This window comes from Cydia fagiglandana, chromosome 12 (assembly GCF_963556715.1).
Source record: "Cydia fagiglandana chromosome 12, ilCydFagi1.1, whole genome shotgun sequence".
In the NCBI taxonomy this organism is placed as follows: domain Eukaryota; kingdom Metazoa; phylum Arthropoda; class Insecta; order Lepidoptera; family Tortricidae; genus Cydia; species Cydia fagiglandana.
In genome coordinates this window covers 5,359,432-5,387,280 of record NC_085943.1, presented here as the reverse complement: position 1 = coordinate 5,387,280, position 27,849 = coordinate 5,359,432, and the positions used below count along the sequence as shown (strand labels likewise).

At 38.1% G+C, this 27,849-nt stretch overlaps 1 protein-coding gene across 1 annotated transcript; it reads left to right on the top strand.

Annotated features, from left to right (window-relative positions):
- The first annotated feature begins 620 nt into the window (after positions 1-620).
- On the top strand, positions 621-26,099 carry LOC134669215 (clavesin-2-like). The gene is made up of 7 exons (XM_063526729.1): positions 621-632; positions 19,370-19,526; positions 21,257-21,351; positions 23,044-23,188; positions 24,017-24,210; positions 24,725-24,873; positions 25,943-26,099. The coding sequence occupies exons 2-7, from the start codon at positions 19,379-19,381 to the stop codon at positions 26,097-26,099; spliced, it is 888 nt and encodes a 295-aa protein (XP_063382799.1). The 5' UTR covers positions 621-632; positions 19,370-19,378.
- The last annotated feature ends 1,750 nt before the right edge of the window (positions 26,100-27,849 follow it).

Genomic DNA, 27,849 nt, shown 5'->3' with positions numbered 1-27,849 from the left:
TCTAGTTTTAGCTATTCGGTAGGATACAGGAACTTGCCAACATAGGATTTAGCCGACCACATTTTTTTTACTGTCCTGCTATCCATTTGCACAAGTTTCATTCTATTTTTCGATGAGGTTTTCATTTTTTTTACCACTTTTTTGCCATTTGCACAACCGACCAAGAGGAGTTGAAGCTATTAAACGTCAGCAACCCCTACCGATTAGGTTTTTTTTTGTCTAGTGGGTTTCATGCACCCGCTACCGCTGCGCTATTACTTATTTTACTATGCCCACAAGTCATGCCCCGCTACCGCCTATACCTTGCGCCTGTACAGTCACTGACCGTTCGCTAGACTACATTCGGAGGCTCGAACCGGCGCGCGCGCACGCTTCCCCACCATTACCACTACCAATTTAATTATTACTTACGACTACCGTATAATATAAGTGTCTGTGAAAAAATCAATGTATTATTACCGTGTCAGTATTACACAGTAATAATAATTACTAGTGTCTGTGAATTTCAATCAGTCTGACGTTAATTTCCTAATTTTAAAGGGAAACTGTGTTGAAACTATAGGACTGCAGATTTGAAAGGCGATAATGGTTTATGGGCCATTGTGACCGTTGGTGTTCGGATTTGGAATAAAGTGAGTTTCCTTTCATTTTGGTGCACTTAGAGCCAGCCCACACTAGCGTCTTCCCAGCGTCGGCGTCTAGTAAACTCTATGGCTCTGCCCTGCTTATCGTATACGTGCAGTACTTGCATGAAAATCATCGTTTAAATAAAGAACTTATTCAAAGAGAACAAGATAAACAATTGCATGACTTTTCAACTGCGATTACTGCATATGTTGTTAGCACGGCAGGGCTGCTGCTCGACGCAACTTTGGCGCAGCTGCGCAAAGACGCCATTTTCCATAGCGCTGACTACGTCGACGCTCAAAAGACGCTAGTGTGGGATGGCTTCCATAAAGTCGGATATGAACATCCGACTAAAATGATACTGAGAGGTGTGTATCAGTGGATACAACGTTTTGCCTACTTATAAACTTAGTAACAATACTCCTCTAAAAATTCCCACCCTTCGTCTCTCACAAGGAAGAGTACCCAACTGTCCGGCTCCGATTTGATTTATTTTTATATATGTTATAGAGTAATTCAAAATAACAGCCACGTATTTTATTAAGCTGCCCATACTCAACCTATTAGGAGAAATTGGCCTCCAAAGTACTGAAAAGTGACAAAACCCTCTAATTTCTGTAGAGAGTTTTGTTCTAGCAAATTGCTAGTTAATTACTGGTTTGAATATATGTTGGAGAACATGAAAAAATAATGGACACGTGTTTTATTTTGGCTCAAATTCATATTTTACAAAAAAGGCTCACTTCAAAGTTTAATACTTGTCATCGTTTCACTCGCTTCACTTTTATTCAGGACCAGTTCTTTGTAGGCCAATTTATTCCCAGTATGTTGAGTTAAACGCTAAAACAATACGTGTCTGTTATTGTTATTTTAGACTACTTTATAACATAGCTACTTATTTAAAAATAAATCAAATCGGAGCCGGACAATTGGGTACCCTTCCTTGTCAGGCAATAATTGCGGTTTACAATACACATCGAGTTATGGCACACGAAAATTATGTATGCCATCGATAATCATCATCTCAAAATGGTTCTGCGGTAGGTACACTTTCTCTTCATTACGTCCTCGGTAGGTACTTACCAACATTCGGCTGTCTACACTCTTCATACTTACACACCTGTACAGTCAGTATCAGTAAGTACATAGAGTTAGGACCAAGAAAAGTCTGCACAGATTTTGACAGCACACGCAGTGCCAGTGTTATTTATAGAATTTCATAGAAGTTTGATGTTTAAAATAACACTTGCACTGCGTGTGCTGTCAAAATCTCTGCAGCTGACTTGTCTTCGTCTGACTCTATTGGATGAGATACTTTTGAACATGAAATCTAGAGTCCAACCTAAATTTCGACAAGTACCTATATACCTACCTAAATGAAGTAATTTTGCTATCATTACGAATGCGAACAAAAAAAACAAAATTATATCAACATAAGCAAGTTATAATTAGTCTCCTAGAGATATATATATAGTTTGTCAAACCAAATTAGTCAGTAAATAAGAACAATAAAAGCTATATTCATCCCATCCTTTTCTTTTGGGTGCTAGTACTAGTGTAAAGCAGGCCACTGACGAGCCTTCCAAATGGATGCCGTTACAATGGATTCATCCAAATGGACGGCATCCTAATATTAAACATTGTACGTTTTTGACATTCACGGACCGATTTTGGATTGCAGCCACGCTATTTGGACTGTTGGAAGGCTCGTCAGTGGCCACTTTAAGACAAAAATAGTATGATTCTCTCTGTCTGTTTGAAATGAGACAGTCCTTTGACAAACTATATCTCTACTTGGAAAAGTATTAAGTAAGTTTCAGAGGGTGGCAGTTATTATTTCTGCCTGCCTTTTATACGCTACTATTTTTGCTGCCTGTACGATTACCTACTGCATAAACAAACAGTTTCTCTCGGAAAAAGTGCGGTTATGTTTACTAACATATCATCATACTGTATGTTAATACACGTACTAATTACATTTAAACTATCGTGAGTCATACTGACGTTAAAAACCGTTAATCCGAGAAGACAGTAGCTACGTTTTAAGATTAGTATAATTACAAATTAAAACAAAAAAAAAGCTGATTTGTCAATAAAGTCTATTTTAATCATACGTCATATTTACAACCATCATTTCCGTCAAATGACACACTCACAGGATATTTTTATAAGTACCTATCTGTATTTTTTTAATGTTCTGACTTTAAAGGCAAATTTTCTAACTATTTTAGCGTGAAAGTTCGGCACTTTCGGCAGCTGTACGATGAAAACATTAGTAGGTACGATGAAAGCATTACTAAAATGTATCCAAATTATTAACCATAGGAAATAGGCCCGTTTTCCAGACCGTTTTGTGGTAAAATAAGTAGGGGCCCGATTCGGAATATGAAATAGATATTTATTAGACATCTTTTAGACATCACCAAGATAAGTTTAAGATTTAACCCGTCCAATTTGACATTTGCGCGATTCTGGAGATACTCTTGAACGATTTCCATAGGATATGACTTAGAGATCTAATTCACATCTAATAGATATCTTACTCTATCTAACGTAAAAGTGACATTGGTTGCCCGAATTGCGCTGCAAAAGAGAACTAGTTGATATCTAAACTATAACCTATCTAGAATGGATCTAGTACGTGTCGTCTCTTGTGAATATCTTGAAGTTCGAATACGGCATTAGGTATCGCTCTCACTGCAGCGGTTACAATAGAAGTCATGGCCGATCGTTATTGGCACAGACACGACAATTGTAAATGATTATTGTCTATTATTTGTAATGATTTACTTGAGATGCATTCTAGTTATGATAAAATAAATGTTTAACACTGATTTAATAATTCATGATTCGCGACCTTACTAATAAAAGACTGTTATCGTTGAACGATTAATTAAGGTCATGCCAAATTTAGCTACCAAAGTGAGTATTCCGACTTTGGTGATATAGTAACAACTTTCGAAGCATTGGGGTCTCGGAATCAAGTTTTGGTGATTGAAAGTAGGGTGCCACTAAGGCGAGTTTCCGAGAGAAATTTTGTAGCCGCCGTATTATATATTTTTTTAGCTTTTATTGAATTTTACCTATGAAACAGGTATTTCCTGGTTCGAATCCCGGTGAGAGCATTTAAGGATGACTCACGTTAGACCGGGCCTTGCCCGAGCCGGAGCTTTCCATAGAAAACTTTTAACTGCCTAACTATGTCAACTACACTGAGAGAAAAGACTAACAAAAACACACTTAGAATTACAAAAATAAACTTAATCCGGGGACAAGGAGAGTCAACTAATAGGAACAAATTGACTTTTGCAATTTCTATTAGTTCTTGCAATTTCTATTATCTGTTTGTTGAAATTAGATTTGGGATTACTGAGCTGTTTGTAGAAATAAATAAACGTTACAGAAATAGTGAAACGTCTATAATTATTACTAAACTTCATTTTTTCCCCCAGTACAGAACTGTTTTTTAATTCCTGGTTTAGTTTACTAATGATTTTTCTCTCAGTGTACTAGAGTTTTTTTTACAATTAATTGCTAAACGTAATTATAAGAGTTAGCAATAGCTTTTACGAAAGAGACTGACCTTATAATCCTGAGAGGAAACCTTGTTCAGGCCAGTTTCGTCCCCATATTTTCCTTCAACGATAAATCATAAATAAATAATTAAGTATAAAATTATATTTTCGCACGTTATTCAGAAAAGAACGGGAATTAAAGCCACGAAACAAAGTTAGCAACCACATTATCATTTAAGTTTAGGTGCTACTTAAAAACCTGTTTCTTAGAGAGGAAGTGGTCACTCTAGTATGTAAAAAACAACACATAGGTACGTACTTATTATGATAAAATTAGAATTTTATTTTATTTTTTTATATTTAAGTAGATAAAAAATATTTTGTATTTGTCAATAAATACAATTTATCCATTCAATCAAATCGAACTGCTTTCTCTTTTAATAATTATACCTACATAATATAACTTGGATTACAACTTCGTTTAAAGAAAATATGAAGTTGCCAAAGAAATATACACCTAGACCAAGGGGTCTCTACTCCCAGCAATTCACTTCGTGATTTGCTATCGGGTTAGAACGAAGCTTTATCTGCAAAGTTAGGTTATTAAAGCTAACATTGCCCCGACTTGAAAAAAGCTAAGTGAGAGAGTATCTTAATAAAAATCATATTTTCATGGAAATTCGACATTTGTGATGACATTTCCACACGTTGTCATGCAGAGTTAATTTAACTAGATCCGACTCTCTTGTTCAAACTAGTGTTTTCCCGGCCGACCTCCCTTACCTTGACTATACACTACCTAGTCTACCTTATTTAAATGTAAATATTTCCTCAACTTAAACGCAAGAGAACAAACAAATCAAGTGAGTCGTCGGATAACGTCAATAGCAAAAAAAACTGTGTCACTGCGTGGCTTGGCTTGGCTCGCGAAGTGTTTATGCAAATGTCCATTATGCTGTGATGGGCCACTGATGATAGGCAATACTAATCGCCGCGTCACCTGCGCCGGCGCCGTGCCGGCATTATCAACTATTTTCCGACGGTTGGTATTGTCAGGCGTGGCTCACTCCGGGATTTCGTGGCTTTGCTACAGGTAGCTAAAAGTACACCCGTTTCACACCAATTTTGGTGGCTAGCGTGGCGTTGTCGTCACCTAGCGGCCATATCTGTCCTGATCGTAACCGACACGTTTTGTTAGAGGATGAGTCTTCTGTACCTAGAACTATTATTTATTCTGTGGTATTGTGAAAAAGTAAAATATTTTATTAATTATATATGACACTATTAGCGACCCGCCCCGACCTAACCTTTTCCTCTTCCTGACCTAAACCTTTGTCAATAATAAACATAAATAAATACTACTATAGATATACACAAATTGACTAAGTCCCACGGTAATCTCAAGAAGGCTCGTGTTGTCTCGTTTTAATAGGTAATGATCACGGATATGATGATCGCGCGTAGGTACTCAGTAATCGTAGGTAATAATGATCACGGATATGATGATCGCGCGTAGGTACTCAGTAATCGTAGGTAATAATGATCACGGATATGATGATCGCGCGTAGGTACTCAGTAATCGTAGGTAATAATGATCACGGATATGATGATCGCGCGTAGGTACTCAGTAATCGTAGGTAATAATGATCACGGATATGATGATCGCGCGTAGGTACTCAGTAATCGTAGGTAATAATGATCACGGATATGATGATCGCGCGTAGGTACTCAGTAATCGTAGGTAATAATGATCACGGATATGATGATCGCGCGTAGGTACTCAGTAATCGTAGGTAATAATGATCACGGATATGATGACCGCGCGTAGGTACTCAGTAATCGTAGGTAATAATGATCACGGATATGATGATCGCGCGTAGGTACTCAGTAATCGTAGGTAATAATGATCACGGATATGATGATCGCGCGTAGGTACTCAGTAATCGTAGGTAGGTTGTGTTCCAATCAATTTTTATCGCGTGGATAACTCCATCAGTACGCCCACAGATAAAACCAACACAAAGAAGTTTGCTAGATCTAATACAATCATATCAAAGGCCATAATTTCATTAAGTCAATAATTTAAAGAAATAACAGACAAATTTTAACATGACGACTGAAAACATTGCAAACTAATAAAGAAAAAGTGAAAGAAAGTGCTAATGGTGCTCTAATCGACTGTTTCTATTTAATCAATAATGTAATCCATAGAGATTCTAATTGTTGGTGCAAGCATAGATACTTAAACCGTTATGAATTTGTCTTTCTGGTGAAATCAACTCAAGTTTTTTTTCTATTAAAGTCTAGCCAGAGTTATATTGATTAATTGATTGATTTATTTATTGGTACTGATCATACCTACACTGTCAACATGGGTATTAACCCATTTAAATATTAATTTACAATTTACAATGAGATTCAAGTGAATTACAATTAATGATTTCATAGTAGGTATATAAAAATAAAAATAAAAATACAAGAGATATATAGTGTGAAAAGCTTATTCTTGCCAGGACAAACCATTGAAATATTATAATTATATTAATTTTATCAAGTGTGATGGGCACCTTTGCACCCGGACCACCCGGTACAACTCGCGGAGGTCTTTTAGATTAAAATATTTTAATATTTAGATCTATTTAAGATATTTTTGTATGATGTAATATACCATTAACCTTTTGTACAAATAAATTATTTTTGTTAATTTTATTACAATAAACAAAGTTTAGGTAGGTATATATAACTGCAGACAGTGCCAACAAGTCTATGTATGTGTGTCTTTAGGTAAAGATAGACTAGTGATCCAAAAGACTCGAGCCTTTGGAGCTCTTTTTTTAGTGCTCGCCTCATCTCTTGACGCCTAAAAGGCTAAAAGCCTATTTAGCTCTTTAGCCCCCGAGCCTAGTTCTATTTAAGATCCTAGACTCTTGGGGCTAATAACCTTATTAAGCCCGGCCAAAGGATCACTAAGAAAGACTAATGTAACATTCTAGATTTAAGGCAAATAGCCGAGATAAATTGTAAGTAGGCAAGTACTTGTTTGCGTTTCTTCACGTTTTCAGGGTTGTCACGTTGCAATCTGAGCAAAGATTTATCTTTGATCAAAATAAGCTGAGGCCACATTTAAACGTGCAAACAAGAATGTTGAAAGCAGTTCAGCGTGTTTTGATTAAATTTATTTAAATATACTTGCATAGGAATAATTAATAATTATTAATTATACTACTTGACCTACTCGTAGTTATGTGTCGACCTGTGAAAAATTAATTACCTACGAAAACAGGCATATTTTTTAAAGGCCGCTATAACGCAATTTAAGGATTGCTCACGCTAGACCAAGCCGTGCCCGGGCCGAGGCGTCCGACATTTTCTATGACGGATGATACCGATCACGTGGTGTTTTCAAGTGATCGAGCTCCGGCCCGGCCCCGGCTCAGTCTAGCTTGAATCATCTTTTATTCAGGGACGGCGATTGGACTCATAAAAGTGACAAAATGTATGTCGGCGGCCGATCGTAAAATCAGTAAAGTTCCTGTACCTTTGAAGTAGACACAGTAAATGATTAACCAATAGATAGGTTGGATTAGCTTCGTTAAGTTGCTTCAGATGCCCGAAGAGTTAAACTGTCTAGAAATAGGAGCCCCGCTTAGCGGGGCTTCGTCGACTCAGGGAACCAGACAATGACTTTCATAATCTGCCTGATTTTACGATCAGCCGCCGACAATTATGAGGCCAGGGGGCCTAGTCCAGTGGTAATCGTTTATAAGAAACGCCATAGTGGACGTTTTGATTGTGTTAGTGTGTTTCGGCTGAAAATGTTGTGTAGGTACTTACTTTTGTGTAAATTAGCACAGCATCGAATGCCTATATTGCCTATGTGGCCATTAGCCCCAGATATTGCAAATGCAATCATCATTATAGCATGGTCCATTGCTCCTGCGACACACTTGTGCAATTGTGATCGATATCACAGTAAGTATAAGGGCGAACAGTAAACTATCTTCGAAAGTTTTAGTTCACGTTCGACTGTCGGTTCGAATTTCGGACGAAACATCCCGATAATAAGGGACGCGAAGAAGTCATTTATGGGTAGAAAACAACAGATGCTTTCCATAGAAAACGATGCACCGGAAACTCCGGCCCGGACACGGCCCGGTCTAACGTGAGTCATCCTTAAATTGACTTTTACCATTTGCTTGCCTGGTTTGCACTTTGGTCTCCACTTATTGGCTCCTCTACACGATGGGCCAACGCCGGCCACTCCAAGGGACGCAGCCATGCGGTAGAATGAGATAGCAATATCACTTGCTCCCTCTAACGCAGCGGTCGGCAACCTTTTAGCAGCCAAGGGCCACATAGTACTTAACGAAGAGGACGCGGGCCGCACTTTGGTAATATTTGTGACTTTAGCAGACATGTCGATCGTCAGTACTACATACAAAATAGCCAGGGAGGCTCGCGGGCCGCAAGCGAGAGGTTGGCGGCCCGTATGCGGCCCGCGGGCCGCTGGTTGCCGACCGCTGCTCTAACGCATAAATGCGTCCCTTGGAGTGACCGGCGTTGGCCCATCGTGTAGAGGAGCCATATGATAACTGCCAAACCCCCGGATAACTTTTATGTCTCATTCATTTGTCGCTTCAAAAAGAAATCGAATTTACCATTCATTGGTCGATTTTGCTGTAAGAACGTAGTAACGCTAGTCGTCTTCTTTTTTATCACTTCAATGACGATGTTGACATTAGCTAAGTATTTACTTATACCTACTCACTCAGTAACGGTCAATAGTCAATACACACGTTGAGACAACCGTGTAAGGTCAGAACAGTGTCACTTTAGAACGGGGCCCTATTCGATTCGAACATAATAGGTAACGTAGCTACTTTTGGATAAGTGGAGACATTGTCATATTTGTCATGTTACAAATGTCAAATTGCAAAGTTAGTTCGGCCGTTACATCGCCCCTCATCACATCCTCACAATCACAAATTTAGCCAGCCATCGCAGCATATTTATGTACTTACGGTTAAAGAAATTTCAGTAGGAGTAGCAGAGAAAGCGGTATTTTTATTGTTCTTATCAATTATCATAGTTTCTTTTCATTCCTGTCTACTTCGAAAAAGTTCTAAGTGACACGTCAATAAGGTAGACGTATTATTGTTTCTTACCAAAGCTTTGTGGGCAATAATGAACGCGACTATAACGGAAGTGTATGGAGCCTTAGTGCCAAACCAGAAAACATAGGTACTAAATCTAGCCTCCATAAAAAGTTCCTTAGTTATAAAAAACCTCGGCTAAGCTAACAGGTACTCGTAAGTCTTGTGTCAATGCTAAAAGGACGATAGCAAACTTTGGTTGCTGTATCTACACGAATACATACCTACTTATTTTAATCTATACTCGGACACTTTGTCACTAGAAAAAGGCGGCAAATTTAAAAAAATGTAGGCGCGTCGACCGACAAAATCGAAACTCATCCACGAAATTGCCCTTTCCTCTGCAATAATGTAGTAAGACTATTTCGCGTTTTAGATCTACGAGAAAAGTTTGTCAGTGTGATCATCTTCATCACTTTCATTCCGAGCCATAACCTCGGAATCACCCGGTTGATGTTTACAAATTTGTTGCAAACATAATTATAAAACAGCTTAATCATCAGATAAGGTCATTCTGCTCATTACGCTATGTATCTACTGATGATTGAGAACCACCCGCCATTAGATTCGTTATTACTTAAGTGCTGTTTTTTCGTTCGTCTTATGTAAGAACTATGCACCTTGACGATACAATCATCCCGTAGTCATACTTTTCATTCAAGTAATTTTAACGAACTATATACTTAGTTACTTTAAATTTGAAAGGTATAGTTTGGTTCGACGATCCGATATAGTATGTCGGATGATCCTTGGAGAAAAGAAGCCATAGCAGGTTCCCAAAGTTAACCTAACCTAACCTAACAAAAACTGTCAAATTCAGGACCCACCTCTTGGTCGTCTTAAAAGGGAGTATAAAATATTTCAGGGCCCACTCAAATTTCACTCGCGACCCTATAGTTTAGGGAATTCTGCGCTACAGAGTTGCCTACGGCTTTTGGTTTAACGTTATCTTTTGGATTAATAAGCATTTAAACAATGAATAAATAAATGCTATTTGGCACCGGATCAGACAATGTGAAAACGCTTTAATTCCAATAGCTGACAACTTGTTTTTCAAATATATTCATAGGAATTAAAATTGAGTCGCTTAACTTCAAACTCGGGTAAATCCATCTGTCGTCAGATTATGCGATTTTGGTACTAAGAAAACGTAATAGGGTAGATATTTGCTGAGAGGGTCCAATGGATTAACCCGAGTTTGAAGTTAAGCGACACAATTGTAAGTGGCATAGCTAATATTAGCGCAGATATATGTGCATTATTTGTTGGATGATTGATGTTTGAAAGTCACCTAGTTCTTGCATAAGACTGCCGAAAATACGACTTATTTATGGACCAAAGAGTGACCTCACACTATCGCCGACGCTAACGTCGCCCGAGCGTCGGCGTCTGTCTAGTCAAGTCAAAAAAAGGCTGCTCCTCGACGCACCATATTCTATAGCACTGACTAGACGCCAACGCTCAAAAGACGCTAATAATATGGGAGGGTTCTTACGCTACGTCTTACGTAGGCGAACAACGCGCGAACGCGGCGCGGCGCGGCGCGGCGAAAGCGGCCGCCGCCGCGCCGCGCCGCGCCGCGCCGCCTGACATTCGCGTGCAAATCGCGCCGCACCGCGTTCGCAACGAGATCGCTTACGTAGGACACTTCTATGGGCATCAAAGGATTGATTTCGCCGCGCCGCGCCGCGCCGCGTTCGCGCGTTGTTCGCCTACGTAAGACGTAGCGTTAGACTTCTTAGAGATACCCTACACTAGCGTCACTCGATCGTCGGCGTCCGTCTAACCAATTCTATGGCTGCTGCTTGACGCAACGTTGGCGCAACTGCGCAGCCACACCATATTCCATAGCGCTGACGATTTCGATGCTCTAATATAAAGACGCTGTGGGGTCTCTATTAGAGATGCACCGGATATCCGGTTACTATCCGGTATCAAGCCTATCCGGCCATTATTTTACAATCCGGCCGGATACCGGATAGTGACCTACTATCCGGCCGGATACCGGATAGTAACATTGCTTGATTTCGGAGTAAACAAATTGGATTTAAGAAACAGACACGGTCATAATCGTACTTGTTTATTATTTTAAAACATTTTAATCCATAGATATATATGTCCATGTTTTAATCATTCTACTGACTTGCACGCGCACTCATTTCGAACCTAAAAATGAGTCCGCGCGAACGTTTACTAGGAAACAGGTCAAACCTGCAGAATACGCACCTGAAAAACCGAAATGTAGGTATAGTTCCGCTGGCCGAATATTCGGTGGCCGGATACCGGATATTCGGCCGATGGTCAGGCCGAGTATCCGGTATCCGGCCAAACAACTATCCGTTGCATCTCTAGTCTCTATACTCTCTATTAGGTCCAAAGCAGCCATTTTTTCGCCGTCTTACGCAATGAACTGTGCACCGTGACGACAACGGCAGTCCGCTGCAATTACCAACTCATTACCGTTTGTCACTCGCTTTTGTATTTATACAAACGGTTTGGCGACGTTATGAGCCACTTGCCACTGCATTTAAAAACGTGAAACTTTAAGTACCGTAAAACGGTGTGAGTAGGTTTCGCGGGGAGAGTTGGGTTATGAATGAGGAGAGAAGATTTGAAAGAGGGTGAGAAGGAATTTTAAGGCTACTGCTACAAAAATAATGTATTCCAATTTAAAATGGGGCTATAGTAATACGCATAATAAAAAAAAACGATCCAACAATTTCCCAAAATCATCTTTGTATGAAAAACCCTCTCACCCCAAATACGAAGCAATACGGGGTGAGGTGGATTTTCCTCTTTATCGTCAAAGTACTAAAATACAAACGTCCGAACCACAAATTATATACACCATTCAGTTTTCACACGTAAAAATAAAATTTTATCGAGGTTTGAAAGTCAAATTTCACACAACTCACCCCATTTTACGGTACACTCCGTCTAAGCTAACTTTGCAGCGAGTTGTCTTGAACAGGACAAAGTGTGAGGGCGTCGTTAAGTCATTATAAACGTCAGGTAAACGTAGGTATTTCTTTCAGCACGCACGATTTTTGACCACGACATGTCGCGACGCTCATACAAAAGGTTAAAATTTCTACTTCTAATTTCTTTAAAAACATTTTAAGTATTTACCCAAACGGAAACAGCTGCCAAACGGTCAAAAATATCATAAAAATATAAAGGCACTTTATCTAGAATATTTTTCCATTAAAGGAATTAGGCTTTCAAAACGGCCGTGATATTGACCTAAAATAAACTAACGGTATTTGATTACCTACTTACATAGTTAAAATAAACGTTAACAAGCTTGTAATAAAAATAGTCAAACATTGTTTCATAGAGAAACATGGTCAGAATAGAGTGCTCACTCCGTATCAGTTTTGATACCAAAACGATTATTATTTTTCCAGTCGACATCTAGCATCGAGTAGCGGAATTATCAGTACCGCTTGATACTAGAACTCTCTTGTGTCGCGACTCACGACAATTGTGACTCACTTGACTTAAGATCCTATGTCCCCTGGATGGGGCAGAGAGCGTCCACAGTGACTCTCCATGTAGATCGATCTTGAGCTTCTCGCTTCATTTCGCTCCTAGACTTCCCTATCTATATACTCACTGAGTATAATTTATGTACTCACTGAGTATAATTGCATGAATTCTATAGTAACTTAAATTGTATTAATTACTCGTAATGCATGTTAATTATAAGATGTAATAATGTTTTGAAAAGATGTGTCCCGCCGAGTTTGTTGCCGGTCCCATATTGGGATACCCTCCTCCAATTGAGGGGGGATTTAAATCTTCTCGGGGCAGAGGTGTACGGTTGGAGCCGGTAAATTTATTTGACGTTTTGCCGGTTTTTTTTTATTGTGTGATCTGAAACCTTAATGCGTAAAGTTTGTTTACCTGTTTTTATTTTTGTTATAAGTTAGTTATAAGCCTAGTAATGTCGTCTCAGAGTTTAGTACAAAAGGTACCTTATGGAAAAAAGGTTGAAAATTCCCAAAAAAAACTAGTCAATACGGGTAAAGAAGTTTGGTAGAGAACTGTATTAGCATTCCGCAAAACTAATTTGATAATTTCAGTTCTGGTTGGGGCGCCTAGCAAATATTATAACCGTACATCGACCGACATTACAAATCCAAGTAGCCTGCTATTATACCAAAGTTACTCTCGTCAAGTCTTTCTTAACTAGAATAATCTTCATTTGGTTTGGTCGCATGCAATAAATCAGCCATTAGTTTGCTGAAAAATGCCAATACCCGACGCATTACCTTACGCTACGTCTTACGTAGGCGAACAACGCGCGAACGCGGCGCGGCGCGGCGTGGCGAAAGCGGCCGCCGCCGCGCCGCGCCGCGCCGCGCCGCCTGACATTCGCGTGCAAATCGCGCCGCACCGCGTTCGCAACGAGATCGCTTACGTAGGACACTTCTATGGGCATCAAAGGATTGATTTCGCCGCGCCGCGCCGCGCCGCGTTCGCGCGTTGTTCGCCTACGTAAGACGTAGCGTTATGGAATATCTGAGGTCATTGAACCTCAATGCCGCTTGTCTTCAATGGCAACCAAAATATATTATTGATAAGAAATAGACGATTTATACCATCTTTACCCCAAAATATTATTAGTTTATCCTAACTGTTCCATCATCATCATGCCTCCTCATGTAACTTAACCACAAGGTACCTTTTCATTACATACAAATTATTGGTCTTTTTTAAGATTATTATGACGAAGAACTAATTAAATTTGTGGCAGTTTAATGTAAATTAATATTTTCTATTCATAAAAGATAAACTTCAATGTGATTGATGTTTTGTAGTGATGTATTATGGGATTTATTTCCATAAGGTACCTTTTCGTAAATGTATGGAGCAAATACTGTTATTGTTATGTAAGTTTAAAGTGGCATAAGGGGTTAAATATAGTATTTAGTTGGGGTTTTAGGATTTATTTAATTTGAATGACAGAATTTCTTTCATATGAGCTCAGAAAAATTGATTGTGTGTTACATTAAAAGTAAAAATTTTCAATTTTCTGATTTTATATGAAAAAGTTAAAAAATAAATTTTTACCTCTAAATAGGTATTGTTTTTTGCTTAAACTGTCTCTCAGTGTCGTTTTCTAATAGATAAAATTTAAATCTTGAGAGCTCATTGCAATCAATCGTGAAAATGAAATAAAACTTTATTTTCAAGAGATTGGTTAGTATACATATAAATCAGTCGATATCAAAGGTTTCTATTTGCATTACAGAACAAGTCGCAACATTTTTTTAATCTCAGATATATAAGGTATTATTATTTGTAGTCAACTATGTAACTTACTTCAGGAACATAGTTTTTTAGGCGGCTAAACTTAAAACTTCTCTATCGTAAAGTTGCTCAATTCACAACATTATTTTCAAAAAATCATATCTCTGTAACTACGTAACTTAGGAGGTTGATCTTTTGTGTTATCGATAGCTTATTTATTGTAGATTACTGGGGTATGCATAACTCCATACCCGCCATAAGGTACCTTTGACCGTGGGACGTCACATATGCCTACTTGAATAAACTATTTTTTATCTTTTATCTTATCTTTATCTATCTTCTTCGCCTCGTCTAACACCGCACGCCGCCAGGTTTGTTTGGGACGGCCACGCTTTCTCTTTCCTTGGGGGTTCCAATCTAAGGCCTGTTTAGGTATATGGTCGGGCCCCCTCCGGAGTGTGTGTCCAATCCAGTTCCACTTACGGCGCTTGATCTGTTGGTCGATCGGGATTTCGTGGCAACGTTCTCGGAGGTTCTCATACGAAAATTGTATTGAACAACAATTTACAACTATTATTAGAAGCAGGAGTTGAAAATAGAGTTCCGGTTGATCGGGTTAATATATTAGATGGAAATTGTTGAGCATTAAACTTTGCGGTCGTTGCAACATCTATTGTCAAGTAACACAGTACTGATAATTTCGCTACTCGATGCTAGATGTCGACTGCGAAAATAATAGTCGTTTTATGTATGGAGTGAGCACTCTATGTATTTTTTTCTCTATGGTTGTACCGAAATTATAATAGTTAAGCAATAAAGTTGCCCTTCGGTGGCTTCGATTCATGTGCGCCATATACATTAGGTACTTATTATTACTTAATTTAAGTACAAGTGAAGGGCTAGTGAATGTTAACTTGTAACTTGTAAATACTATTGACGCCGGCGGTTCTACTCGTTTGTTAAGGACAGATCAGAAAATTGAGCAACATAGGCCTGTTTTCACTTAATTTTATTTTAAGCTTATGACAAAATAACTAACCTAAAAATGAATTGCTTTAATTGCCGAAAAAGTAACTACCTATTACATGTTACGTGCTAAATACTAATTTTAATCCAAATTAGGTCCTGGTAAAAACTTTTCTAACTATGCAAGTTGTTATTTCAACGTCCGGCTATAAGTACATACTTTATGAACAGATTTTGTACCTACTAGATATGTACAGGTGCAGGTTAAATAAGAATTTTACTAAGAGATTTCATCCCAAAATGGCAACAAATGCCGTTAATTAAAACTACATAGGTATACGAGCATAAATAAATGTATGCCCGTGTGATTAATTTGTTGCAGGGTGCAATAAATCATTAGATTAGATTTACGATTAGCTTTATAGTGGCTTTATAATAGCAATTGCAGGTAATAGACCTAATACAATTCCAAACGTTCGCCGAACACTAATCTTAATCCACCACCACCAGCGGCAACTGATCTTCAGTTAAGTAAGTTACTGTTATGTGTGAAGATAGTCATAATTTTACATTGGTTTTTCCAGTTAAACACAGATTTGCACCTAAATATTATGAGCAATGCGAGTATAAAGTACATGGTAGGTGTTTAATCTACGAGTAAATGGTGTTATGAGAAAATCAATTCAGAAACCATGACATAACCAGGAGATCGTTTGTGCCCGTGATACCGAATTTGGAGATTGAAAAACTACAACGAACAGGTAGGTGGGTAAGTACTAATAAAAACGAAATGATTGACATGTATGTAGCTGTAATACTACCTATACTATCTGGGTTATTTGTAAATCCGTGGTATGATTAGAATAAAAAAAAGGAAAACAATACATACCTACTTACTAATCATTATAACAGATAGGTACCTAATCAGCAGAAGCGATTACAATCCATTACAGGATTTGTACAATATCACAAATATCATAATCCACTATTTTGTTATTTTTAACTTTATTGCTTATGTACTAAGGGTGGTTTTTGCCACCAGAAACTATTGATAACGCCTGATAGATTATGTGTTGCAACGGCGGCTTCCTACAGCTATAAAGCGATTTAGGATGTTGGTCAATTCAGATCTATCAGTTCTAACAAATTACTTTGGTTTATGCAACTTGTACAATGTACATACATAGTTTACCTATACATCTTGTATGTCCATAATGCATATAAGGACTAATGACTATAATCATCTTCGTTCATTTAGGAATGCATGTCCAATGTAAGTACGGTTAGTTTTGATTTGTAAATACCTATAGGTAGGCACATAATAAAGGTGACATTCGGATAGCAACTGCAGCTGATTTAGTTTTGCGACATTTGCGCTTGACATAAAATGAGCGACGTTCGCCGCTGCTTTACTGCCACGATTATATGGCGTCATTGCGGCGGCGAATAGATATGGCGGCATCAGGGTGGATTTCAAAATCAGGCGAAAAGTTATGGTTCGGTCTTTATAAAAAAAACTAGTGGGTTGTGCGAGTTGCAACTTTTTTATATGTTTTTAAGAACTATTATCTTAATGTTCCTTCAGTTACCATCTTCAATAACTTAATAGTTTTTTTTATATAAAATGTTTCATGTGTCTAAAATCATCACCGTCTACCGGAAAAATCTAAACCTTTTTGTTTGCAGTGAAAATTATAGCATACCTATCGTACGATTGCGATTTTTCTTTTAGTTATATCTTTTCCATGTTGTTGTTTAACACATGAATAAATATGCAATAATTCCTTCACCGAGAAAGTACATTTAAAAATATTTAAAATTTTGTCACGAATATTCGTCAACACCGTCATGGTTATGTCAATGTGAGCTTATCTCCGTGTATAAACAACAAAATACCGCTAAAGGTCCTTGCCCTATTTTTCACTTTAGTATAAAATGCAAAAAATGATTTCACTATAAATTCACATCATTGAATCGTAAGAAATATGACGAACAAATTTGTAAACCGTAGTTTGTCACAACCGAGCATCATCACCGTTATGCTTTGGTTTAAAGAAGTTACGAATGATATATTAGAAATAATTATCGAAATGAATGGAAAACTACATGAAATTTATTGTGTGGCAAAGACATTAACTACTATTATTCCCATTCTAGAAATAAAAACAAGAAACTCTCAAATCGTCAACACCATACCCATCATCACCGGGAAAAAATGACGACCGGTGATGATTTCATGTGTATGGTGATGACGGTTCTCAGAAACTTTTCTAGTTATTTTGGTATAATTCACTATGATATTAAGCTGTATGTTGAAAAAACGTTTTCTATGTCTTCTAACACTATATAATGTTTACCTTATAAATGTAGAATAAATGTAGAAAAAGATATAACTATTTCTTTCACACTAGAGGGATGGTTAGGTTTTATATAAAATGTTGACTAAGTAGGCAAAATTTAGGTCACTTAGAACTTAGAACATTTTTTTTTGTTTTTTATAGTCTAATACATGTAAATCGTGCAACTTAGAGCTGTAATTGCATGTTAGTCGTGTTAAAACATTGTATTTAAACAAACAACATCTATTATGTTTTAAGCGACCATAGGCTACGGTACTGGCTCACTATCCAGATGGCCTTATGTTTTTTGATGATATTACATTAATTGATGTCTATAATTACAGCAATTAATAATTATACCATTTGTTAGTCACCCGACCCATTTGGCCCAATACCTAACATTTTGTAACTTATGACATGCATTAAAAGTAGGGATCTTGCAACTTATAAAACACTGATTATATAAAAATGTTTAGCTATTAAACAAACTATATATGCATTTGAATCATTACAACTATTTTTAAAGTTACTTTATAAAACAACAAAAATACAAACATTACAAACTTAGGTAATGAATCAAATTATCAAATAAAAACGTAATATACCATAACAATTACGCTCATTGGTAAGCCAGCAATTTTCTAATATGATATAAATACCAAGTTATGCAGTAGATAAAAGAAGATGCGGGTTAAAACTGATAATAAGAGTACAATATTGATACTATAATTTAACATTGAAAAAACCCAAAAAAATAAAATACATTAATTGCATATTTCTGAATATAAATTATTTAAAATTATGCAATACAAATAATTGTTATATATTTATTTATTATACGAAAAAAATGTATTTTTTATAATTTACTGAAAATAATTTATGAAGCTAGTCTTACGTTCAAAAACATGTTATTTGTAATGTTTATTGAAGTTCTAAATCCTTACAATTAAAAAAAGTTTATATATTTTTTTATACGTTTTGAAGACATATATAATTTAGTTCCCAAATCGTCATTACCGTACATGCAGTGTCATCACCGTCCATAAAAGAGTCATTACCATAGCATGGTTGTCATCACCATCTTGCGTTTTTATTTTCCGAAAGCGATAACTTCAAATATAAGCCACAAATGATTATATAAATACCATAAATATCCTCAATATACAGCCCTCTATTACTTTACACAGCTAGAATCGTGTTAAATTAAACATTTAAAAAAATAAAATTTTTGTATGGTGAAATTTTTAGTGATGAAATCCACCCATCAACGCCGCAGCAGTATTTTTTTTTCTTTTGCCTTCATTTCATTTAAAAAAAAATCCCATTAGCCGTGGAAAAATGCCGGGATAACCGGAGGAAAAAGAAGATTTGCATTTTTTATACTATTTTTTCTTTTCTGTATGACACCGATCGAGGTTTGAAAGATTCTTAACGTCCAAAGTTTGACGTCCAAACATGCCCACGCACCCACGCAGCCATTTCAAAATCAATATGTATTTAATTCTTTCACCAGGACACCATAATGCCGTTCCGATGGGAGGAGATCGCGTACCAGGCGGAGTGCGACCGCCACGAGAGCCCCGAGTTCGACGAGGAAGCCTGGAACCTGTGCGCCGAGGACCCGGACAGCAGAGCGCGCAAGATACAGGAGCTGCGTGACATGATATACGGTAACGTGACATTTGTGGCTAAATGCTCCGGTGGAAGATCGTGTACCAGGCGGAGTGCGACCGCCACGAGAGCCCCGAGTTCGACGAGGAGGCCTGGAGCCTGTGCGCCGAGGACCCGGACAGCAGAGCGCGCAAGATACAGGAGCTGCGGGACATGATATACGGTAACGTGGCATTTGTGGCTAAATGCTCCGGTGGGAGATCGCATACCAGGAGGAGTGCGACCGCCACGAGAGCCCCGAGTTCGACGAGGAGGCCTGGAGCCTGTGCGCCGAGGACCCGGAGAGCAGAGCGCGCAAGATACAGGAGCTGCGGGACTTGATATACGGTAACGTCACATTTGTGGCTGGAGAGGTGACCCATAGTGTCATTCCGGTGGAAGATGTCTAAGGCTTGTCATCATTCTCTTGCCCTTATCCCATTCATTTGGGGTCGGCGCAGCATGTTTTCTTCCATACCTCTCTCTCGCCCATCATCTCATCATTCACTTGCGTTCGTTTCATATCATCTCTCACACATCAGTCCATCCACCTTTTTCTCGGTTTTCCTCTCCCGTTACTTTTAGCAGCAGATGTCTCGGCCAGTGGTTAGACGATGTCCCTGTCACTGACCTGTTAAACCTAATCCAAATGGTATTATGATGACGGGTATGATGAATGATGAGAACATTTCCGTTTTATAACTAATTTTAAAATAGATGAATATATAAAAGTAAGTAAGGATAAAATTCATATTTCTTCTTATTTTCATTGCTTTATGGTGTTTATTTATTTACAAATTAATTGTGGCAATCTAAGAATTCTAAAATAGTCAAAAGCAAGCAGTTTTAGCCAAAGCCAAATATCGAAATGAACGTACTCATTATAAGTACCAACCAACGTTCACCAACATAAAATAGGCTAATGGCACAGTGCTAATGGTGTGACGTCTTAACTTAACTCTGCAGCTCGGCACACCACATAACCTTGATTACAACACTATAATAACAATTGATTAGGCTTACCAAATCATTTACTTGGTCTTAATAAAGTGCCCAAAAAAGAGAAAAACAATTGAACGAAGGAAAGGCTGAATGAAAGTGAAAACATCTAAATTACGAAACAAGTTTGGTAAACGAAAGCAGAATGAAATAGAAAAGTAAAACAAAGTTAAAGTACTCAGTCCATCGTGATAACAATCTAGATGTACGTCTCAACAGAAAATAACAGTTCGAATATGGTTCGATTTGTTCTTTTTTCTGTGCTCTCCGAGCTCGCTCGCTGTGAGAGATAACGTTTGTCGTGCCAGAGAGACGCCCTCTGATCTGAGATCACAGATCTACAATGACGGTTATATGATATTTACGGTTACCTTTAATCATAAAATTTAAAAATTCGGAGACGCCTTGATCTTTCAAACTTTTAATCAGATAGAGACGCTAGAGCCGCGATGAACACATAATATCACTTACAAAGGTTTATTTTTTACCTTTGTCACTTTTTCTTGTATCTCACGAAAACGAGTGAATTTAACAAAATTAGACTTTAATTCGATAGCCATAAGAGTCACATCACATAAACTACAAAAACGCAGAATGTGAATCAGCCAATGGAAATCAGCCAACCAAACCACCACCAATCTCATCAATTTGATTTTCATTTGCCAATAAATTGTTACGTTATGAAAGATTTTATTCGGTACCAGGCTCCCATAACCCTCAAAGAATAACATCAACGCCTTTTCGTTCACAGAGCGCGGAGAATGCCAGCCGCCGCAGATGGACGACGCTTTTCTGTTGCGGTTTTTGCGCGCCAGGCGCTCCGTGCCCGCGCGAGCGCACCGCCTGGTGAGTTATGTTGCCCTAGTACTTATAAATAGATGGAAGCCGTATAACGGTGTCGTAAAAAGCTAATTTGGTTGGGCGTTTGAAATTATTGTTACTTGCTTCATAAAACAATTAGGTAGGTAAACAACCTAATAAGTCCAGGGCTCCAGGGGTCGGACAAAAAGTGCGGATGACGTAAAAATGACGTAATCTTGCCCTATGTGCATGATGATGATGTGATGTTTGAGTTTGTATTTAAACTTCCGTGTCACGTACCTCCAAAAACGGAAAATTGCCACAATATTCGAGAAAAGATGACATTTTAGAGCGTTTTCTTATACATACTGGAATCAGTTATGTAACGCTGCCATACATGACCCAAAAATTTTTTATTAAGCTATGAGCTTCATCACATCTGATATTTGAGTAATTCTAAGCATTTCTAGCCTGGGGCGGGGGGGAGGGTGGGGTACAAAGACGGCCGCCACCCGTCATCTTAAAAAAAAAATCTATTCTGTTCCTGGTGGGTACTAGGGCAAGTTTGGTATCATTTTCGTATAAACCAAAGACGTAGAATTCATTGCTGATATTTGTTTTTTTCAGTTTCATAGTAATTTTACAAGAAAAACGTAAAAAGGTGAAAAATTTGGTTGGAGATTTTTGCTACGCGGAGCCGAAACTACAAAAGATAGGAAATTGAAATTTGCACACTAGATTACATTTATAAAGTGTACAAGAGATAAGAAGCGATTTTGAGAAATTCAACCCCTAAGGGGGTTAAAAAGGGGATGAAAGTTTGTATGGGGTTCAAGTTTTATTTTAAGCTAGGAATTTGAAACTTCGTAAAACGATATATTATTAAAATACAAGAAATCTGATTTCAGCGTTTTTGAAAATTCATCCCCTAAGGTGGTGAAAAAGGGGTTGAAAGTTTGTATGGATATCAAAAAATTTTTCGAACGCGGGACTTGAATCTTTGTATTTGGGGATATTATTAAAAGACAGGAAAAGTAATTTCAGCGTTTTGTAAAATTCATCCCCTAACAGGGTTAAAAAGGGGTTGAAAGTTTGAATCCATTACAAACCCATTTCAAATCCATTACAAAAACATTTCTTATTGCCTCCCAGGCTTGAAATGCTTAGAATTACTCAAGGAACATATGTGATGAAGCTCATAGCTTAATAAAAATTTTTTGGGTCAACTTTATAACTGCTTCCGCTATACATTAGTAAATATAAATTTTAGCTAAATATAATCGTGAAGATACAATAGCTAAACAATAACGAAGTCAATTTATTGTTCATCTGATTGACAATGTGTCAGTCAAAAACGTACTTACTCATTTCAAGTGGAGATATCGTTTAATAAAGAGGTTGATAAATGATAAGTGATAATTGTTTATGAAAATCAAAAATACTATTTGAAATCATCCTATAAGTGGTTTGACGTTATCCGCACTTTTTGTCCGACCCCTGCAGTAATAACGAAGGGATTGAGTAGTTAAAAGTATAAAATAAGTTTTAATTATTGTTTTTTGAACCATTTTAGATGATGTTATCAAAAAAAAAAATAGATGAAAGGTATGGAAATAGTTTAAATGCCCGCGAAAGAACATAAGATATCAAACAACACATCATCATTCCACGCAGACGAAGTTATACATAAAACGAAAGTTGCTTTGCAATTCAAAAAAGCACATGATGGTTTTCCAGATGGTCCGCTACTGCAAGTTCCGAGAACAGAACCCGCACCTCTGGCGCGGGGTCGACTGGTTCGGCATGCGACGGCTCGGCAACGTGTTCGAGGGCGTGCTGTATGACCGGCCTGACGTCGGCAGACTCATATTGTGCCGACTTGGTAAGGACACGTTGTATTAGCCTATGTCAGTCCACTGTCCAGATGGTCCGCTACTGCAAGTTCCGAGAACAGAACCCGCACCTCTGGCGCGGGGTCGACTGGTTCGGCATGCGACGGCTCGGCAACGTGTTCGAGGGCGTGCTGTATGACCGGCCTGACGTAGGCAGACTCATATTGTGCCGACTTAGTAAGAATTATTAGTTAATGATGTTGTTGATGTCGCCCTATAGGTACCCCATTGGTACAGAGAGCCTTCGTGAGACGTCGCCATCCGCTCCTGTTCTTCCAACTCAGTCCAGCTGCCCGCAGCTCGGCGTCGACAGTACGCTGCCACGTGTGCGCCGGCCGGCCTCCTCAGCTGCTCCCGTGCGGCTTCCACCTGAAAGCGATCCTGACCGTGTTGTCTTCTGTTCTTCGAAGGGTGTGCCCTGTGTATTAATAGCCTTTATGGTATCCCACTGCTGGGCAAAAGCTGCCATCCACAATCTCCATCCGTCTCGGTTTTCAGCAATCTCCGGCCAGTCGTTGGGATACACCAGGTCATCCCACCAACTCCATCGGGGTCTGCCAGCTCCTCGCCTATCTTTCGGCACCCACACGTATACGTTATACGGCAATGGAACTGCTGCCGCATGATGAGTTTTTGATCAGCGTCGGTAGCATGGTCGCATTTTTTATCGCTTGTCACCATGCCTGTCACGTTCTAACAAGTATGTAAGTGCGAAAGCCGATAAAAATGGAACCATGCCGCGCCCGCAGAATGCACGTGAATTGCCTTATTTTACGTTAACTGACAAATTAACTGCATTAAATATCTTCAATTTCCAGGTCTCTGGGACCCAGACACGACTCCAGTCGAGGATCTCGTCCGTGGCACCCTGCTCCTCCTTGAAGTTGGGATCATGCAGCCAAAGCTCCAAGTCTTAGGTGGAGTGGCCATGGTGGACTGCGCGGGAATCACCATGAAACATATGAGGCATTTGACTCCGACGATCGCGTTACAAGCTATGAACGTTTTAGGAGTAAGTAAAGAACTCTTCCATATTTCCGCATCCTTGCATATTTTGGCCACCTCTCACGACGTTCTCCTGATAGCTTAGAAATGACGACTATGACGGGCAAAGTTGAGGGCCAGAGGACTCACGGCAGACCATCATCTGCTAGATGGAGCGCACAAATTACTACACCGTTGCATCGACATCTGCAGGAAGCCGTACATATGGCGGGTGACAGAAGCCTATGGAAGAGACTGGTCAGCAATATTAGGACATGATGTCACGATCCTCAGCATTGAGGGAACGACTGATGATGATGATGATGAAAGAGCTCTTGAAGACCTACATAATATACCAATCACCCTTGCTACTAAAAAAAATTGCTAGAGTGGTAAATAAAGTAATGCACCTACTCGTACCTAAATTCGGAAAAAGAACAGACAAGGTTTCGTGTTTTAGGTTTGTGTACAACTCTAATTTAAACATTTTGTCAATATCGATGCTAATATATCCTTAAAATGTCATGATTGTTCTCCTCCAGTACGCATTCCCGCTTCACCAACGCGGTGTCCACGTGGTCAACTGCTCCCGTGTCTTTGAGACTCTGTTCTACTTCTTTAGAAGGCTGGCTCCAGCCGACGAGCTCTGGAAGAAAGTCTACTTCCACAACGACTTAGCTTCTCTTCATAGGTTTGTCTATTTTGTATATTTGTCCAAAGCGGCGTCCACAGAAATAAGAATAATATGTTCTGTGGCGGCGTCCATATCAATAACTTACTTACTTCGAAAACTTTTTTCTAATTCTTCAGAAGGTCTTCTTTTACAAGGATCTACTTAGCTTTTATTCATAAGTTTTCTTTGTTTTGTATTATTTGTCCACAGCTGCCACGTAGGCTAGAACAAGAACTCCTTCACTAAATGTGTAGAAAAAGGCACAAATGAGAGAAAATTTTACTCTGGCAGTATACGATTATATACAGATTTACATCTACGTCTGCATGTTTATTGTGTAATGCGAGCGTTTCTTTAGAAATCATTACAATTGAGTCGGGAGCCCATAGTACCTAAAAAGTATGCAATTATATGCAGTTTGGTATACGAAGTTTCAGTTCAAGTATTAAAATCAACGAGTAGAAAGAAATACTTGTAGAATCGGTTTAACAAAAATCACGGTTTAACAAAAAAAAACCGGGCAAGTGCGAGTCGGACCCGCGCACGAAGGGTTCCGTACCATAAACCAAAAAAAAAAACGAAAAAAATGCAAAAAGAAAACGGTCACCCATCCAAGTACTGACCACGCCAGACGTTGCTTAACTTTGGTCAAAAATCACGTTTGCTGTATGGGAGCCCCACTTAAATCTTTATTTTATTCTGTTTTTAGTATTTGTTGTTATAGCGGCAACAGAAATACATCATCTGTGAAAATTTCAACTGTCTAGCTATCACGGTTCGTGAGATACAGCCTGGTGACAGACGGACGGACGGACGGACAGCGAAGTCTTAGTAATAGGGTCCCGTTTTACCCTTTGGGTACGGAACCCTAAAAAACGACGTCTGATTTAATAGACCCTATCCCTACTATTTGATATGAGCCCTAAAGCCCCTAAACTAAAAAAAGATTATCTGTCAGGGATTAGGGATATCGCAATTATGATGCCACTCACTGTCTATAATTTAGGTTTCGCTGGCGATAAAATAAGGGAAGTCCTTTTGTGTTTTTTTTTTTGTTTTTACTTTATATTCTGTTTCTATTCTCCAGGTACATCGATCCAGAGTGTCTGCCAATACGATACGGAGGGAAGCGAAAAGAAACCTCTCTTTACACATGGCTGACGAAGATCAAGCATTATAGAAACAAGAGCTTCGATGACGACATCTGCAAGTTAGGGTACACAGCCGATTATGAAGATATTTAAATAAATCCTTTTGATCAAAAGCTAGTAAACCTACTTAACCTACTAAAGTCGGACCAAGAAAAGTCTGCAGCGGTTTTGATAGCCCACGCAGTGCAAGTGTTATTTAAACGTCATAATTTCATAGACGTATGACGTTTAAAATAACACTTGAACTGCGCGGGCTAACAAAATCGCTGCAGACTTCTCTTGGACTAACTCTAGTTACTATTTAAATCGTTGGGAGTAAGAACATGAAATGTAGCTACCTAATGTACCTACATACAGGGTGGCTAAAACAACTATTATTATCTATGGCGGACCGTTTTGCTTTTTTGGCTAATTGGTATCCGTTTTGAATAGGTACTACGCCTCTCATTGCGGCATAGTCATGAGGCCAATTTTGCCATTTTTGAAGGGCTCTAGCGCCTTAAAAAATAAAAATATCAAAAAAGCAAAACCGTCCGACACAGATATTGACAATATTAATCTGTGTTGAAAAAATCATTGCTCTATCATCAAACCCAAGGAGGAAACAGTCGAGTACGTTTGTATGGAGAAATGACCACTCCTGTTGGCTCTTAACATTTATGACTTAATTTAAAATAAATATAAGAACCTAATAAAATACAAATAAATTGATATATTAATTATTTAAGAGTAATATTGTAAAAATAGTGCAGACGTCTGTGATAATATCTTCCGTCCATTTTACATCAGTTTCGTACAGTTTGGTAGTGTATAAATTAATAAAATTGTATTAAGAAACACTTGAAGAACTTTTCGTTAAATGCACTATTTTCATATTTATGTACTGTAGGTACTGACAGTTTATATATACACGGTGTAACATGAGGAAACCGAATAATTTTAACAGCGTATTCCTGATCATATTTAGAGACAAAAATGTCCTATAAACTTTTTTTAAATTCGCCTAGTTTCAGAGATAACATTAATTTAAAAAAAACAAGTTTTTATTGTTACATAGTGTAAAAGGCCTTTTTGATGGTGATGTATGTAGGCCTTTTTGTATCTCAATGCCGTAAATATAAATTGAATAGGTACTTCTATATGTTAATGTTATGTGAATGTTATATTCAATCAAATATTTAATGAAATACATTAATACAGTTTAAAATACTTCTATTGTAATTATTATAAACTTATAACTCATTGGAATTGTATCCGTATAACGCATGGTGCTCAATACTATACCGGGTGTGGCCTGTAATATGAGCAAAAAATTTAACTGTAGGCTGTACTCCTCATACTGATCAACATTTGTTCAGCGACTTTTGAAAATAACTTGTAGTTCGATTTTTAATACACACATTTTTAATACACTCTAAAGGTTATTCAAAAACCCAATTTATTGTTATGTTTAAGGCTTGACATGCAACGTCAGTCACAATGACGTGTCGTTGGCGTCCATTGAATATAATATTTATTTTGTACGAAAAATAGGGAGTCTAAATAGGTACTTCATAATTTTTAAAAGTTGTTGAACAAAAGTGTCACCGTTTGAGGAGTACAATCTATGTTTTAATTATTTGCTCGTGTTACAGGCCACACCCGGTATAAACTAGAGTAAACATTAGTGCACTAATCTTCAATACATTTAATAATAGTGTACCTACTTATGTTTACTTCAGTGTATGTTAATGTTAAACTGACATTTAATTTAATTGACATGTCGATTAGTGGAAGAGCGTTATTTTTTTAATTGGTTTAATTTAAGCAAATTTAAGATTTCATAAGAGTTAAGTTTTACGTC